This window comes from Puma concolor, chromosome E1 (genome assembly GCF_028749965.1).
Source record: "Puma concolor isolate L17-30 chromosome E1, mPumCon1.1.hap2, whole genome shotgun sequence".
NCBI lineage: Eukaryota > Metazoa > Chordata > Mammalia > Carnivora > Felidae > Puma > Puma concolor.
This window is the reverse complement of record NC_141680.1, coordinates 21,162,891-21,180,030: the sequence shown is the minus strand read 5'-3', so window position 1 is coordinate 21,180,030 and position 17,140 is coordinate 21,162,891. Positions and strand designations below refer to the sequence as shown.

Genomic DNA, 17,140 nt, shown 5'->3' with positions numbered 1-17,140 from the left:
ACAGAGCATGAGCAGGGTAGAGGCAGAGACAGGGGGAGAAACAAAATCCAAAGCAGGCTCCAGGCTCTGAGCTGTTGGCACAGAGCCTGATGCAGAGCTTAAACCCACAAACTGTGAGATCATGACCTGAGCCGAAGTCGGATGCTTACCTGACTGAGCCACCCAGGCGCCCGTCCTTCAGTCTTAATTATATTTAGCAGAATTTTAACTCTTAGAAACATTAATCTCCAAAGAAAATTAAGTAGTAATCACTTGTGAATGGTCTGTTACACCAAAATTCTTTAGATCTGAACTTCATGAACATATTTCATAATTTCTAAAAACATGTTTTTCCATAGTACAACCTTTCAACCAAGCATAAAGCAAGTTTACCATAGACCCAACATCCTCAGTTTCTCTGTGGTAAGAAGCCAAAAGCCCAAACCTACATTTAGTAAACATGCTTTAGCATTTATTTGGAAAAGACTTAGATATCCAACAAATTCAATCCAATTTATTGTTTAACTTAGCAAAACTTGCAAGTGTCAGGAGCGCCTGGGTGGTTCGGTTGGTTAAACTTCCAACTCTTGATTTCAGCCCAGGTCATGATCTCACAGTCATGGGATCAAGTCCTGTGTCGGGCTCTGAGCTGACAGTGCAGAGCCTGCTTGGGATTCTCTCTCTCTCTCTCTCTCTCTCTGCCTTTCACCCTGCTTGCATGAGTACATGAGCTCTCTCTCAAAATAAATAAATATTTAAAAAAAAAAAAAAACTTCACAGTTTCATGTTACCAAAAATTTTGAAAGCTATTTAAAAGTTTTACCTATGGGGTGCCTGGATGGCTCAATGGGTTAAGGGTCCAACTTCGGCTCAAGTCATGATCTTGTGGTTTGTGAGTTCAGTTCCCACATCAGGCTCTGTGCTAACGGCTCAGAGCTTGGAGCCTGCTTTGGATTCTGTGTCTCCCTCTTTGTCTGTCCCCCACCCCACTCACTCTGTCCCTCTGTCTCAAAAATACACAAATATTTTTGAAGTTTAAAAATAAATAAATAAATAAATAAAAGTTTTACCCATTAATCTTTTATTTATTCAGCCTACTTGTTCTTAACAATTACTCGTGAAAATTTTGAGACAAAATTAACCATCATTTTAAGTCATCTTTCTGCTGACAAATTGCAACAGCGATAACACGAGTTTATTTGACCTTTTGTAAACCTTGGTAGAATAAAAGTTTTATATTTAGTGCTGATAACTCTAAAGACATGTTTACCTTTAATTAAACTAACAAACTCAAATTAGCTTAAATGCCAAATATATTGTACCTGGGCACACTAAATGTCAATCAGTTTGTTCCCCACTGTCAGTTTTTACCTGGGGCACCGGTGGGGAAATCTGAAGTGAGCGGTTTAAGTCCAGAGAGAGGTGCTCTCCACTCCTTGATAGCAAGGAGAGGAGGAACAGGAGCCAATGGCACTGAGGGCATGAAGGATGGTACAGGAGCCATTGTGCGAGTGGCACCCAACATGGTGGGGAAAGAGGAGCAGGGGGAGGTGCAGGCAGAAGAGGTGAGGTGCTGCCAGCAAGAGGGCAGAGAAAAAGGACTCTCTCAGTCCTAAAGTTCATCAGCACAGACAGATGAACAGGCACACCTTTTGTTTCCATCCACAAAAAGTGAAAATAGGCAGTCCATGTCTGGTGGAGAAGACAGGGAACCTCCCTGAGGCAAAAGGAATTTTGAAAGCTTCTTGGGAGTATTCTTTAAGGTCCCCATCCTGAGGTAGACTTACAGGACAACTGGCTCCAATTATCATAGCCATTAACCTAGGAAATGAATGAGGGAGAAAACCCCACACAACCAGAGTCAGGCAACATTCATCCAGTACTCTCAAGATATATTCCAGCTCTGACACACAGAGAAGCAAACAAAGAGGAGAAAATAACTCAGGAAAAAAGAAGGAGGCATATACAGGATCTTGGCAGAGAGATGGGGGTAGGGAGTGGTGCACATAGAAAACATGACAAAACACAGGGAGGGTGGTGGGTTAAGTAGGACGGGCCTGGGCAGCCAGCTGATGGTGGATTGAGAAGAAAAGGGTGAGGAGAGGGGTGTCCTCGGGCCCCTTAAAGGAGTATGGACAGATGAGGGTTTTGGTAGAGGGCCATAAAGGCCTGACCATATGGGATTTTGGTCCATTTTCCCTGATGCCTACCAAAAGGTCCAATTGATAAATAGTACTGAGCCTTAAAGACCCATCAATGGGTCATTTTTTTTATCATCCTTCAGAGAACATTGAGGCCAAGCATTATTACAGAAAAAGATGAGGCACTTCTTCTTTAAATCCTATTGTCCAGATTGACTCCATTGTGTTAGGTAACAACAGCCCAAAGGAAAATCCTTTGGGATCAAGGAAGCTGATCCTATAGTTAATTCCTACAAATGGAGGAGAGTCCATTAACTAACTAGGAGTCCATTACCAAAATCCTCCTCAGCTTCTAAGTGGCATCCCACCAGGAATATTGCTGAAGGTCCCTGGGATTCAGAGTGGTGGGAGGCATCCCCCAGTTTCAACCACTCTGACACCATTGTACTACCTGAGAAGGGGTGTCAGTGATTGGACTGAAATGCCACAGAAATTGGAGCTGCCTCTTTCCATTTTGGGGGTATCAATATATTTTGCAACCAGTAACAATACCCTTTGTAAGACTCTGGATCTACTATTAATGGATGAGGCAGAGGCCCTGGCCCTCGTTAACAAGGAGCAGCTATTTGGTATCATATTAAGTGACATATATCTAAGCTAGAAGTACTTTCAGTCTGAGAGTAGGACTGAGAACGCCAAACAGCCCATGGGCAAGACAAATGAAAGACGTGAAGAAACGAAAGTACGGAACCCCTATCTAATCCAGGAAACTTTCTTGTGAGCTTTATCTGTGATCCAGTCCCCCGCTGGGTGAGTGCCTCAACTGGATAATAGCTCCCACCAGTCACTTTCAGGAATCACATGTGGTCAGATGTATCTTGGATTTTATGCTCATTTGAGGGATCACACTGGATTATTTAGGAGGAAACCTTCCATGGGAGTCTTGAGATCAGCGGCCATCCTAGGGACATGTATGTCTGTCCTGTGATGAGTATTAAAAGAGTATTAAAATACTCGAGTATACAAGTATTAAAAGAGCAGATGAAACAGAGACTGATTTCTGAGCTTAACGCCATTACAGCCAAGGTACTGGTGTCCAGCCGGGCAGCAGAAGTTTGTCTTCCCCTTAGTAGGGCCACGGGCAAGAGGTTCTCTCCTGAGCACTCAGACAAGACACATTCCGAAGGGTTGTACTATTCAGGACATCTCTGGAAAAGAACAAGAAGTAGAGACTGGGGGAATAAAAGGGTTTTAGCAGGTCGCACTGAGGCTCTTAGATTCCCCCTATAATCCCCTTGCAGGGCCACCAAAAATGTTGGTGGGTCGTGGAGCACAATGGCCAAGAAAGAATTCTTCAGACATTTTACAGTGCAAATTAGTAAGTTTATGTAAGTAGCACAGGGAAAGCTCTCTGCTCTGTGGGCAGAAAGAGCTGCACTTTTGCTCTATGCAGCTGGTGGTTATATGCTTTGTGCTCAAGGGGGAAGGGACGTGCAGGGACTAGTAGATCAAGGGGAGCCCCTCTGGCCCAGTCTGTGGAATATGTGACTCTGATCTCAAGGTCGTATACACAAGCCCCACGTGGGGTGTAAAGATTACTTAAAAATAAAATCTTTAAAAATATTTAAAACTAGGGACGCCTGGATGGCTCATTGGGTTAAGCATCTGACTCTTGATTTCAGCTCAGGTCGTGACCTCACAGTTTGTGAGTTGACACCCCAAGTTGAGCCCCTGCTTGGGATTCTCTCTCTCCATCTCTCTTTATTTGCCTCTTCACCACTTGCGTGCAGGCACCCACTTTCTCTCTCTCTCTCTCTCTCTCTCTCTCAAAATAAATAAATAAACTTAAAAAAAATAAAATAAAAATAAAAATAAATGCTCAAATTTCTGCCTGTGAAACTGCTTTCTCAAGATTTCTCTAGTGCTTGTCATTCAGTTTGATGTGAACTGTCGGTGAGATTTAAAGGCAGTCATGAGACCCTTTAAGAAAGCAGCAACCAGGGGCGCCTGGGTGGCGCAGTTGGTTAAGCGTCCGACTTCAGCCAGGTCACGATCTTGCGGTCCGTGAGTTCGAGCCCCGCATCAGGCTCTGGGCTGACGGCTCAGAGCCTGGAGCCTGTTTCCGATTCTGTGTCTCCCTCTCTGCTCCTCCCCCGTTCATGCTCTGTCTCTCTCTGTCCCAAAAATAAATAAACGTTGAAAAAAAAAATTAAAAAAAAAAAAAAAAAAAGAAAGCAGCAACCAGCACATATTTAATCCTTATTGAAACTATGCAGGCTTTATTTAGGTCAGCCTTCTGGGCTAAAGGTGAATATTTTTCTGCTTCTATCCCTCATCACTTTCTTTGCATCAAATAATATCACGTGGCTTATTTATTCTGTTGCAGCAATGGATTACATTGGTTAATTAATGAATTCTGAACTAGCTTTGCATTTCTTAGATAAACTCTACTTGGTCATAGTATATTATTGTTCCTATATGTTGTTGGATTTCTTTGTTAATATTTTGTTGGTCATTCTTACATCCATATTGATAAAGGGTTTTGGATATTGGTTTACAGTTTTCTTGTACTGCCTTTATCCTTTTTTGGTATCAGGATAATGCTGGCCTTATAAGATGAGTTACAAAGTGTTCCCAGTGTTATTTCTTCTTTAAACATTTAGTAGGATTCACCAGTGAAGTCACCTGAGCCTAGAGTTTTCTTTTTTGAAAGGTTTTTAACCACAAATTTCATTTTTTAATAGATAAAGCAGTACTCAGCTTATCTATTGCCTTTTGGGTGAGTTTTGGTAGTTTGTGGCTTCTAAGGAATTACTTGGTTTCATCCATGTTATTAAATTTATGTACACAGAGTTGTTGAAAATATTTTTCTTTGTTATCCTTCTAATGTCTGTATGGTCTATAGTGCTATCCCCTCCTCCATTCTATATTGGTAATTAGGTTATCTCTCTTTTATCCTCAGACTAGAGGCTTAGCAATTTTATTGATCTTTTGAAACAACCAGCTCATTATTTCATTGATTTTTCTCTATTATTTTTCTGTTTTCAGTTTCACTGATTTTTAGTCTTATCTTTATTATTTCCTTCCATCTTGCTTGTTCCATGAAACTTGGAAAAGACTGAAGCTACCAGGGTCACTGATCAAAAATACATTATTAGGGGTGCCTGGGTAGCTCAGTCAGTTGAGCATCTGACCCTTGACTTCGTCTCAGGTCATGATCTCATGATTCGGGAGATCAAGCTCCACATCAGGCTCTTCACTGATAGTGCAGAGTCTGCTTGGGATTCTCTCTCTCCTTCTCTCTCTCTCTTCCCCTGCCCAGTTCATGCACACACACTCTCTATCTCAAAATAAATAAACTGAAATATATATATATATAAATTTATTTTTAAAATTATGCATATATAATATAATATGTATATTATGCATATAATTATGAAATGTATTTTTAAATTTATTCTTTTGAGAAACCATCCTAATAGTTTTCCATGTGTTATGTCTTTGCAGTTGACTGGTCTGAGTGTCTCCAATGGAAAGGACCAACTTGTAGTGTTCCATACAAAAGACAACAAAGACCTCATTGTCTGCCTTTTCAGCAAACAGCCAACCCATGAGAGTCGAATTGGAGAACTTGTTGGAGTCCTGGTGAATCATTTCAAGAGGTAAAGCTTGATTTTTGTAACTGAGGCAGGTTTTGAACATATGAAATCTTTCATCATAATTCTTACTGAACTTGCTTTGTGCCAATTTCAATGTATTGAGTTATTTTCCTTTAGAAGAACGACATAAATCATCCATTCCACAGAAGGCAAAATTAGCATCTAGGCTTAGTTTCAAGATTAGGAATGATCCTCTGCTATTCCAGCCTCCAGCTGAACGAAAAATGATAGAATTTCCCCAATTATGATTTCTTCATCACCAGTCCAATGACAGAAATCCAAAAGACAGAAAAATTACTTTATATACTTATTGTCACAGCTTCTCATTTATCCCAAATATAATCAGCAATTGTGTCTACTATGAATGTAAATTAGAAGACAGGTTTAGGATGACATATAGGTACATGAAGACTGAAGGAATTTCTAAGAGAAGCAACAACCTATACAAAAATGCAGAGTTTGGGTGGCACATGACATTTCACAGTGAACCTAGATGTCTGGGGTATTTGTGTGTGGGTGTGTGTTGTGAACAGTGATGTGAGAAATATGCACAGAGCATCGACCCTGAGGACGATGTGGACCAGGGAATGATCTGTCTGGTTACTTATTGGAGTTGTTTTAGAGATGGGGTCTTCCTTCCCATAGGACATCATCGAGCATTTGGCATAGAGCGTTTCTGACTCCAAAGTCAGATGTTCTTTCCAGTGTGGCAAACTGTCTATCTCCGCCTCCCCCCACCCTGATGCCAGGGGAAGACCGCTTCTCAAAACTCAGGGTCCAGTTCCTTTTCTTCCTCGACGATACTTCCCAAGTTGCCAGAAGTAATCGACTTTCCTTATCAGTATTGTGTTGTTGTTTTTTCTCACTTAGATATGGCTTTTCTTTCCCTAAACAAAGACATATCTAGAATCAGATTTCCACCTGTCTAATTCGACTGTGTTCATTTTGCTGATCAGTGTGTGCAGTATAAGCAGACCATTTATTTTATGTTATTAAACTTTGTATCCTAGATCAAAATAGGTCCTTAGATATGTAGTTAAATGCTTTTCAGTGGTGTGGATAAAATAATGCGTAGTGGTCATCTGGTGGGAAAAAAATAAGAATCTAAGGAATTACCAAAAAACAATGATAAACAGATAAGTTTGAAAAATTCCCTTCCATCTGCCAAAGAGTGCTAAGAGGATACTAAGGAGTTTAGAATGGAAGGGAAAGACATGGAGAAGGCATCTCTACAGTAAAGTCATGGCTCAGTTTAGGAGGCTTCTTTTCCTTCTGATAGTTAGAACAAAGTAAGGACAATTAAAGGGATTTTAATCCGCATGCCTGTACAAATCCATAGTTTTTGCCTGGAAAATATTTCTTCTCAGTCTGGGTCCTTGTTTAGCAAATTCCAACTCTTATTGAATGCTTCTGTAAGTAGGGGGAAATGGGAAACTGGTCCTAGCACAGTCAGTTGCTGTCTCTCCCTAGCATATGCATTCTGAGATAACATTTCTACTTGTATTCCCTCCGATCTTTAATATATGGAAGAATTTTAAACATCTTTAAAAATTATAAAATGGGAGGAAGAGAAGAAGGCTGTCAAAATGCTAGATTTTTTTATAGTGTATTCTTGATGTTCTTACTCTATGAATAAAAGGTCAAGCATCGACAAGAAATAAAACCCCTCCTCCCTGCCCCCAGGAAATTCAGGCTTGGAATTTCGACTTAGAGTTAGTCAGCAACTTGATATTGACTTCATAAGGAATGGTTAATTTGATTTCTTTACTAGCTGTTTTCCCTTATTACCAAGTATCATATCATTGGTGTGACTTTGAAAATGGCACTGTGTTGGGGTGCCTGGGTGGCTTAGTCGGTTAAGGATCTAGCCCTTGATTTCGGCTCAGGTTGTGATCTCACAGTTCATGGCATTGAGCCTTATGATGGGCTCTGTGCTGATAGCACAGAAAGCTTGGGAAGCTGCTTGGGATTCTCTCTCTCCCTCTCTCTGCCCATCCTCGCTCGCTCTCTCTCTCTCTCTCTCTCTCTCAAAATAAATCAATGAACATTAAAGAAAATTGTATTGTGTTTTACAAGTACAGTGATGTGGCACATGATCTTATTTGTCCCTGGGTTAATTGCAGAAATCCAAAGTTGAGAGAGATTTAAGTTCAGACAAATATTTTATCTTCCAGGTAATTTCCCTAAAGTACATTCTGAAAGGTTCTCTGGTTAGAACTCAGAAGGAAAGGCTCAGAATAGCTGAATATAGCATTGATAGATTAGATTTGAGCAGGAGTCATTATCTTCAAAAAATCGTAAAGAGAAGGGCGCCTGCGTGGCTCATTCAGTTAAGTGTCTGACTCTTGATTTTGGCTCAGGTCATGATCTTACAGTTAGTGAGACTGAACCCCACGTTGGGCTGTGCACTGACAGTATGGAGCCTACTTGGGATTTTCTCTCTCTGCCCCTCCCCCCCTCAAAATAAATGAACAAACTTTAAAAAAAAAATTGTAAAGAGAGAGGATTAGGACTTAAAATCCATGAGCAAAATTCCAACCAAGTATCAGAGAGAAGAGAGAGAACTAAAAAATTTGATAAAAGAGCATCTCATTTGGGGTGCCTGGGTGGTTTATTTGGTTAAGCATCTGACTTCGACTCAGGTCATGATCTCTCACTCTGTGATAAGTTTAGCCCTGCCTAAGGCTCTGTGCTGACAGGTCAGGGTCTGGGGCCTGCTTCAGATTCTATGTCTCCTTCTCTCTCTGACCCTTCCCCACTTGTACTCTGTCTCTCTCTCTCTCTCTCAAAAATAAACATTAAAAAAAAAAATTTTTTTTAAATGAGCATCTCATTTTATTAGGCCAGCACAACACTATACCCAAAACAAGGAAGGATAGCACAAAAAAAGAAAATTATAGTCTAATCTCACTTTCACGTGGAGATTTTTTTTAACCCTAAATAAAATGCTCCCAAATTGGTCCAAGAGTGTCTGTGGCCTAAAGGAACTTCTAAGTCATGCTGACCCCAGTGTCTGGAGGAGGTCAAGAGAAAGGACACACCCAGCTGAGGGAAGAAGTGGCCTCGTGCAGACGATACTGCAGTTTGGAGAGAGGGTGATGTGAGTTCACATCCTGAAAGGAAGCTATAGGACAGCCGTACATGGTGCCCTCACCTCTTCAAGAACTGCATTTCAGGGGTGCCTGGTGGCTCAGTCGGTCAGGTGTCTGACTCTTGGCATCGGCTCAAGTCATGATCTCGCGGTTCATGAGATCCAGCCTTACGTGGGGCTCTGCACTGGCAGTGCGGAGCCTGCTTGGGATTCTCTCTCCCACCCATCCCACCCCCGCCTCTTGATTCATTCCCTCTCTCTCTCTCTCTCTCTCTCTCTGTGTGTGTGTGTGTGTGTGTCTCTCCCTCAAAATAAATAAGTAAACTTAAAAAAAACAACAACTGCATTTCAGCAAATAGCTGCCCCGCTCAAAGCAAATAATAAACCAGAAAGAAAAGAGCAAGAAAACTGTGCATAGGCGATATGAAACTAAGGAGCAAAGAAAATAAGAAAAGGCAGATGAATAAAAAAGAAAAATATAAGAATAAACTTTACATTAAAAAAAAAAAAAAAAAAGGACAGCTCAAGCACAGACCAACCAGGGTAGATGCCATCCAGAAACACCTGATACAGCCATACCATTCAAGTCCTGGCTCTATTCCACAGACCAGAAATTATGCCAAAGGGGAGGGGAGGGGACCCAAAGTCAGATACCAGTAGATACGCTAATAAAGTTAAACAGGCTTCTTTACTGTGGTTCTTCTCAGAGGCTTTAATAAGGCTTTGTTCATTTTAAATATAGCCAATAAGAAAGTTATAAGGACATATCTGTATACATTTATATGTGTGTGTATATATGTATCCATACATACATGATTATGTATATTATAGACAATTTCTGGAAAGATATGCAGGAAATGGGTAACAATGTTATCTCTGGAGGGAAAGAGGGGAGATAGGGTACTAGGAGAAAGGTAGGTGGGAGATTTATTTATTTTTCCTTGTAAACCTTTTGCAATTAAATATATGTGTTACTTATCTAAAAAAATTTTTCATTGTTAATAATAAACAAATGACAGCTAGTTTCTAGGCCTATTATATAGGCCTGAATTCCTGGATATTCTCTTTTCCCATTTAGAAAAGTACAAAAGAACAAAAAAGCTTTCTGAGTGAATGATCTATCTTATGGCATTTGAATACTTTGAAATAACCCAAATAACACCTCTTGGGACACAACTGAAACCAACTGTAACATCGTGACAACTATACTCAAAAAAAAAAAAAATTTTTTTTTCTAATGTTTATTTTTGAGAGTGAGAGAGAGAGAGAGAGAGAGAGACAGAGCGTGAGCAGGGGAAAGGCAGACAGAGAGGGAGACACAGAATCCAAAGCAGACTCCGGGCTCTGAGCTGTCAGCACAGAGCCCGACACGGGGCTCAAAGCCATGAACTCTGAGATCATGACCTGAGCCGAAGTTGGACGCTCAACCAACTGGGCCACCCAGGCGCCCCATATTTTTTTAAGTAAAAAAAGATAAAAATAAAAAAACGTTACAAACCTAAAACCTCTGGGCATATGCTCGTTCCGTGTGGTCGTGTTTTGTAGGCACGTAGCCCTTGTGTCTGGTGGTGTTGCCAGCGGCCCGCCAGGCCAGTTTGCTTTGCAGAGGTTATGAAAATGGCTGACTCGGTTTTGGGTTTGTGTCTCATCCTCAGCAGTGGCTACCTGCTGGTCGTGAGCTTTTCTGCCCACTAGTAAACAGATGGTCTCACGTTGGCTGCCCTGACTGCAGAGTCACCAGAAACTCAGCGATATTAAGCTGTCAAAGGACCCATCTGCCCTAAGCAGCTGTCCAGGCATTTGCCTGTCTGGATGCTGGAAACCTCAATTATAACCCCAACTCATAAGCATAGAAACTTATTTTTCCTGTTTTGTTTTTGTGGATGAAAGCCTGAAGTCAGTGCCATCTGCTTCTTGTTTTTTGGGTTTTTTTGTTTGTTTGTTTGTTTGTTTGTTTGTTTGTTTGTTTAGCAGTATCTGTAATATCTGCTTAACTTAAAAAATGCCATTGCAGGGGCATCTGGGTCGTTCAGTCGGTTAAGCAAACGACTGAACTCAACGGTTCATGGGTTCAAGCCCCGTGTCAGCCTCTGTGCTGACAGCTCAGAGCCTAGAGCCTGCTTCGCATTCTGTCTGTCTCTCTTTCTCTCTCTCTCTCTCTCTCTGACCCTTTCCCCTCCACCCTCTCTCTCAAAAATAAATAAACATTAAAAAAATTTTTTAAAGAACATCATTGCTTCTGTTCTTTTAACTCAAGAGTAGACTCAGACCAATAAGCAGGCCATTGGTTTGTCCCAGGAAGCACAGGCAGGGGGCCAGGGGAAATGAGGCCTCTTGACCTGAGGTAGAGGAAGTCAAAGGCCTCTGCTCCTGGCCCTTCTCATCCAACAGCCACTGCTCACTGCCTGCCCGCCGCTCCCATGTGTGTCTCCCTCTCCTCTGTCCTGGACCCCAAATGCGTGTTCTCATGGCCCTTCCTCTGCATTCCCAAACTGCTTTCCTGAGATGCCTGGTTTCTAATCACAGCAGTGTATGTAACAACTAAAAGTGTAAAACAAATGAAAATACAATAGGTGAAAACAATGTAGATAGCTAACTGTAAAGGATTTGTTAGTTAAATTATAGTCCATCTCCTTCATGGAGTATTTGGGCCAGTTAAAATTATAATTATCAAAAACATCTGATTTATGGTGAGAGAAAAGTGAGTGACCACAATTTACCATCCTCAGTGTCCCCAATAGAGATACACAGGAAGACACAGAGAGAAATGCCCACTTTCCATAGTACTAGAAACTGGAAGTATTACTCAACCACAGGCCTCTGACAGGGACATCCTTCACCTCTACTCCCTTGTCATCCCATCAGGCCTTCCCTGCCCATCTTGGTAGAGAATAACAGTTTGCCCCCACCCCCCACCCCATGCTCCCTGCCCCCAGCCCTACTTAACTGTTCCCCACGGCTCTCATCTCCTTCTGGCACTATACCTTTACTTCTTTCTTTATCACATGCGTTCCAGCTAGAATATAAGCCCCCAAGTTAGCAGGAACTGTACTTGAGCTGTTCACACCAGTTGCCCTGGTGTTTGGAATAGGGGCCGGCACTCAGCGGGCTCCCGCTGGGGACTCCTGGACACTGAGGCTGGCCTCTGGGGCCCCCTGGCTGTAGGACGCTCTAAGCCCTTCCCCACTGATGTATGCTCTTGCCTGTGAGAAGATGGTAACTTAGCCCTCCTTGTATATGAAAGAAAGGAAGAACTCCGTTACAGTCTCCTTCCCTTTATGAATGAACACCTCTTGCCTTGTACTGGTTACAGGATTACAGCTCTAAGCAATGTCATACGTCTAGGGACAGAAGTGAATGGGTATTCAGGATATTAAATCAACTAAAAGAGCTTCCAGAACAGCCATGGATACACTGTATGCTGGGGGCTGCAGCTTTTCGTTAACTTATTTTTAACAACAAAAGAACTCCAAGTAATTTGAGACTCTCCTTGTCAGTAAGCTGACAGGGGTGCAAAATATAGGGATTCCTGCTCAGATCAGCAACTGCAGAATGAGTAAAAGCCTTCAAAACTACAACGAGAGGCTGTGTGCATAAGCCGGCTCCCAGCTTAGAGGCTGAGAAGTGGGTCCTAACTACGAACAGGTGCTGTGTGGAAAGGAACCCAGAAGAACCCATGTGCACCCTTTGTGCAAGAGCTCCTGGACCAAACAAATGTCTCCTTAGTCATGAGATCTGTGAAGAGCAGTAGTAATAAGAAAGGCTCAGACTCCTTTGTAACTTGTCTCAAAAATTATGGAATGGCACATTTTCTATAATTGTCATTTTAAATGTGAAAACCAAAAAATATATATATCTAAAAGTTATGAGATTATTTTAGGATATCTTTTCTTCCAGAAACAAAGCAGCTAGTAACCAGTAGATTCACATAAAATTTTCATAGTGGAGAAAAAAAAAAAAATCAGCTTGATCCACACACCATCCTTGGTAAGATAGAATCATTACCAAATGAAGCAAGGAGTTATATCCTGGTCTTAGGAGGAGAGGTGTCAGGCCTAGAGATATCACACAAAATGAAAAGAATCCGACTGAGGTTGTAAAGAGAAAAGAAATTTTTGTACGAAATGGAAAAGGAAAGCAACTTTATAGGACTAGATGGCTCAGAGAACTCCTTGTCATAAAAAAAAAAAAAAAATCAGGAACAAGTTGTTAAGAGATATTCTATTCCTTGCTGACCAAAAGAAATGGGGGGGGGGGGGGGGGGAATCAAGCCCAGCCTAGCTAAATTATGCCATTCAGAATTAGTAACTTCTGGCTTTCCACATCTGAGGCTTCTTTGATGCAGAACAGTTCTCGGTCTTTGTGTTTAGCATATGCAGTGAGTTAACAGACCTAGTAGAAATGCATGTTTGACAGGAAACAGACAGTGTGGCTCCTGGCCTAGCTCTGCCATCAGCTAGCTATAAGCTCTTGAGCAGATCAAACTTTTTTGTTCCATGGCTTATCTGTAAAATTAAAGGTCTGCACCACGTTTGTTCATTCAGTTAAAAAAATATATATTTCTATTTGCATAATGATGAGAAAGTTCTGGCAGTGTTTCACAGCACTGTAAATAAACTTCACAGTACTGAACTCTACATTTACAAATGGCTAAGATGGTAAAAATAAAATGAAAGTCAGTGCTGGTTAGCCAGCACCAAGAAACAGGGAAAAAATATGTCTTGAGGCTCAGTCACACATCAGATATCATCTTCACACATGGGGATACAAAGACCAAACTCCTCCCATCAAGAAGTTGGTGATCTATCAAAGGAGACAAGTGTATAACTGGTAATAAGTTTGTAGAAGTTTAAAGAAAGTGGCTTAAAGCACTTTAAAGTCAGAGTATATTGACAGGAGTAAGACATGGGGAAAATGTTCTGGGAAAACTTCATCAAAGGGAAGTGGAATTTGTATTAGGCTTACACAGAAATCTCTAAGTTAAAAGTGGCAGACTTCCCAGGGCGCCTGGGTGGTTCAGTCAGTTAAGCCTCCAACTTCGGCTCAGGTCATGATCTCTCAGTTCTTGAGTTCAAGCCCCACATTGGGCTCTGTGCTGACAGCCTAGAGCCTGGAGCCTGCTTCGGATTCTGTGTCTCTCTCTCTCTTTGCCCCTCCCCTTCTTGTGCTCTGTCTCTCAAAAATAAATAAATGTTAAAAAATTATTTTTAAAAAAAAGTGGCAGACTTCCACTTCTAGCCAAAATGGAATAACAAGGATGAGATTTACTCTCCTTTCTGATTATAGCTCTAAACAGACAAAGTAAATAAAACAGGAGTTTCCAAGACACTGGATATCAGACAGTAAGGGATAATGATTTATGAGAGACAACAAGCAAATGAGATGAACCCGGCAGTTGCCCCAGCTTACTGCCTTGAGAGAATATCCAGGCCGCGGCACACGGAAGGGGAACCATTGTGGAACCTGGGGATTGAGAGACCAAGGCCGCTAAAGTTTGCAAGACAGGGTAACAGAGGATACAGCTACACAGAGAACTCAGGAAATCTGCAGGGATTCCTGTTAAGTATTCATCTGAACACTGATCAGTGCATGTGTATTAGAAAACTACCTGAGAAAAAAAGAATAATGCAAAAATGTCAACAGTGATCATGCCTGGCACTCACAGTGAGGAGTAGTGCCAGTCCCCAGTAGCAAGACTGGAAAACTTCATAATTAACAGGGCATTGCATATAGCATGCAGAAGGGTCTTATTTAAGTACTAGGGAATAATTAGCCCTAGATTTAACACTGCTCTGGCTTCCCCTGATAAAGCCTTTTGTTGTGTTTAAGTTTTATTTATTTATTTATTTATTCATTCATTCATTCATTCATTCATTCATTTATTTTTTGAGAGAGAGAGAGGGAGGGAGGTAGAGAGGGAGAATGTGATCAGGGGAGGGGCAGAGAGGGGAACAGAGGATCCGAAGCAAGTTCCTCAGTGACAGCAGAGAGCCCGATGCAGGGCTGGAACTCATGAACCACGAGATCATGATGGCCAAATTTGGACACTTAACTGAATGAGCCACCCAGGTGCCCCTCCTCTAACAAATCTTAAAAGCAAGACCCAAAAAGATCAAATTAGGGGCGTCTGCCTGGCTCATTCAGTAGAGACTGCAACTCTTGATCTCAGGGTGGGGAATTCACACCCCATGTTGGGTATAGAGGTTACTTTAAAAAAATGAATAAAAACTTAAAAAAAAAAAAATCAAATTATTTCCAAATAATTTCAGCCCAGAAAAAGCTCAAGTATATTTAAAGGAATACAAAATTATCCAGCATGTAAGTAGGTAAATTTCACAATATCTGGCATTCAATCAAAATAGCAGGCCTGCAGGAAAGCAGAAAAATACAACCCAATATGAGAAGAAAAATCAATCAAAACCAACTCAGAATTGCCACAGATGTTAGAAATAGCCAACAAGGCTATTAAAATGGTTATTATCACTGCATTATAACAGTTGAAGACACAGAAGGTATCCAAAAAGACCCAAATCAAACTTCCAGAAGTGAAAACTACAGTGTTAGACATGAAAATACACTGGATGGATTTAACAGCATATTAGGCATTGCAGAAATAAAGTCTAGTGAACTTGAAGACCCAGCAGTAGAAACCATCCAAAATGAAACACAGGCAAGAAAGAGAAATTTTTTGGAAAAGAAATAGATCACCAGTGAACTGTGGAACAACTTCATGTGTAAATGAAGTCCTCACCAAAGGAGGGGAAGAGTGAAAAAAATTTGAAGAAATAATGGCTGAAAATTTTCCAAATTTAATAAAAATTTTATAAACCCACAGATCCTAAAAGTTACATGCAAGAAATCATGAAGAAACTACACCAAGGCATATCACAGATTGCCCAAAACCAATAGTAAAAAATTAAATATTAAAAGCTGCCAGAGGAAAAGGACATAGTATGTACAAAGGAAAAAGGATAAAGATATCGCAGATTTCTCATTGGTTACAATGAAAGAGAGAAAACAATGGAACAGCATCTTCTTGGTTTTTAAGTTTATTTTTTTAGTAATCTCTACACCCAATATGGGGCTCAAACCCATGACCCTGAGATTTAAGAGTTGCATGATCTACCAACTGAGCCAGCCACACACCCCAGAACAACATCTTTCCAATGGAAATACCAATGGAAAAAACTGTCAACTTACAATTCTATACCGAGCAATACTACCTTTCAAAATGAAAATGAATTGAAGACTTTGTCCATTAGGCAGAATAAAAATAGAGCACATGGAGGGCACCTGGGTGGCTCAACAGGTTAAGCATCTGACTCTTGGTCATGATCTCACAGTTTGTGAGTTTGAGCCCCACGTAGGGCTCTGTGCTGCTAGTGGGGAGCCTGCTTGGGATTCTCTGTCTCCTTCTCTCTCTGCCCCTCCCCCATTCATTCATTCATATTCTCTCTCTCTCTCTCTCTCTCTCTCTCTCTCTCTCTCCCTCTCTCTCTCTCTCTCTCTCTCTCAAAAAAAAAAAACTTAAAAAAAAAAAAAGGTTTGGACCACCTGGGTGACTCAGTTGGTTGAACATCTGACTCTTGATTTCAGGTCAGGTCATGATCCCAGAGTCCTGGGATCAAGCCCAGTATCTGGCTCCACACTGGCATGGATTCTGTTTTCTCTCTCTCTCTCTCTCTCTCTCTCTCTCTCTCTCTCTCTCTCTCCTGCCCCTCTCCCCTGCTCTCACTCTTTCTCTCTAAAATAAAAAATAAACAAATAAATTATATATAGCACATGGAAATATAGATCTCCACAAATGAATAAAGGTCATTAGAAATAAGTGCTACATGAGTAAATATTATCAGATTCTTTCCTTGTTATTTAATTCTTTTTAAAAGACAATTATCAGTTTAAAAAATAGCAGTAACAAAGTAATATTGGGTCAATTCCTGAAGAGAATATAACAAACCTAAATGTTTATGCCTCTAATAAGAGTTTCAAAATACAGGGAGCAGGGGCGCCTGGGTGGCGCAGTCGGTTAAGCGTCCGACTTCAGCCAGGTCACGATCTCGCGGTCCGTGAGTTCGAGCCCCGCGTCGGGCTCTGGGCTGATGGCTCAGAGCCTGGAGCCTGTTTCTGATTCTGTGTCTCCCTCTCTCTCTGCCCCTCCCCCGTTCATGCTCTGTCTCTCTCTGTCCCCAAAAAATAAATAAACGTTAAAAAAAAAAAAAATCAAAATACAGGGAGCAAAAACTGGTAGAACTGCAGGGAAAAATGGACAA

The 17,140-nt window shown here is 41.2% G+C and overlaps 1 protein-coding gene across 2 annotated transcripts in view; it reads left to right on the top strand.

Annotated features, from left to right (window-relative positions):
- MYO1D (myosin ID) overlaps nt 1-17,140 on the top strand; it is a 361,575-nt gene that overhangs the window by 268,625 nt on the left and 75,810 nt on the right. For both annotated transcript variants that reach the window (XM_086686602.1, XM_086686605.1), the window contains exon 21: nt 5,628-5,782. In XM_086686602.1, coding sequence (XP_086542728.1) covers nt 5,628-5,782 — 155 coding nt within the window. The remainder of the gene's footprint in view (nt 1-5,627; nt 5,783-17,140) is intronic.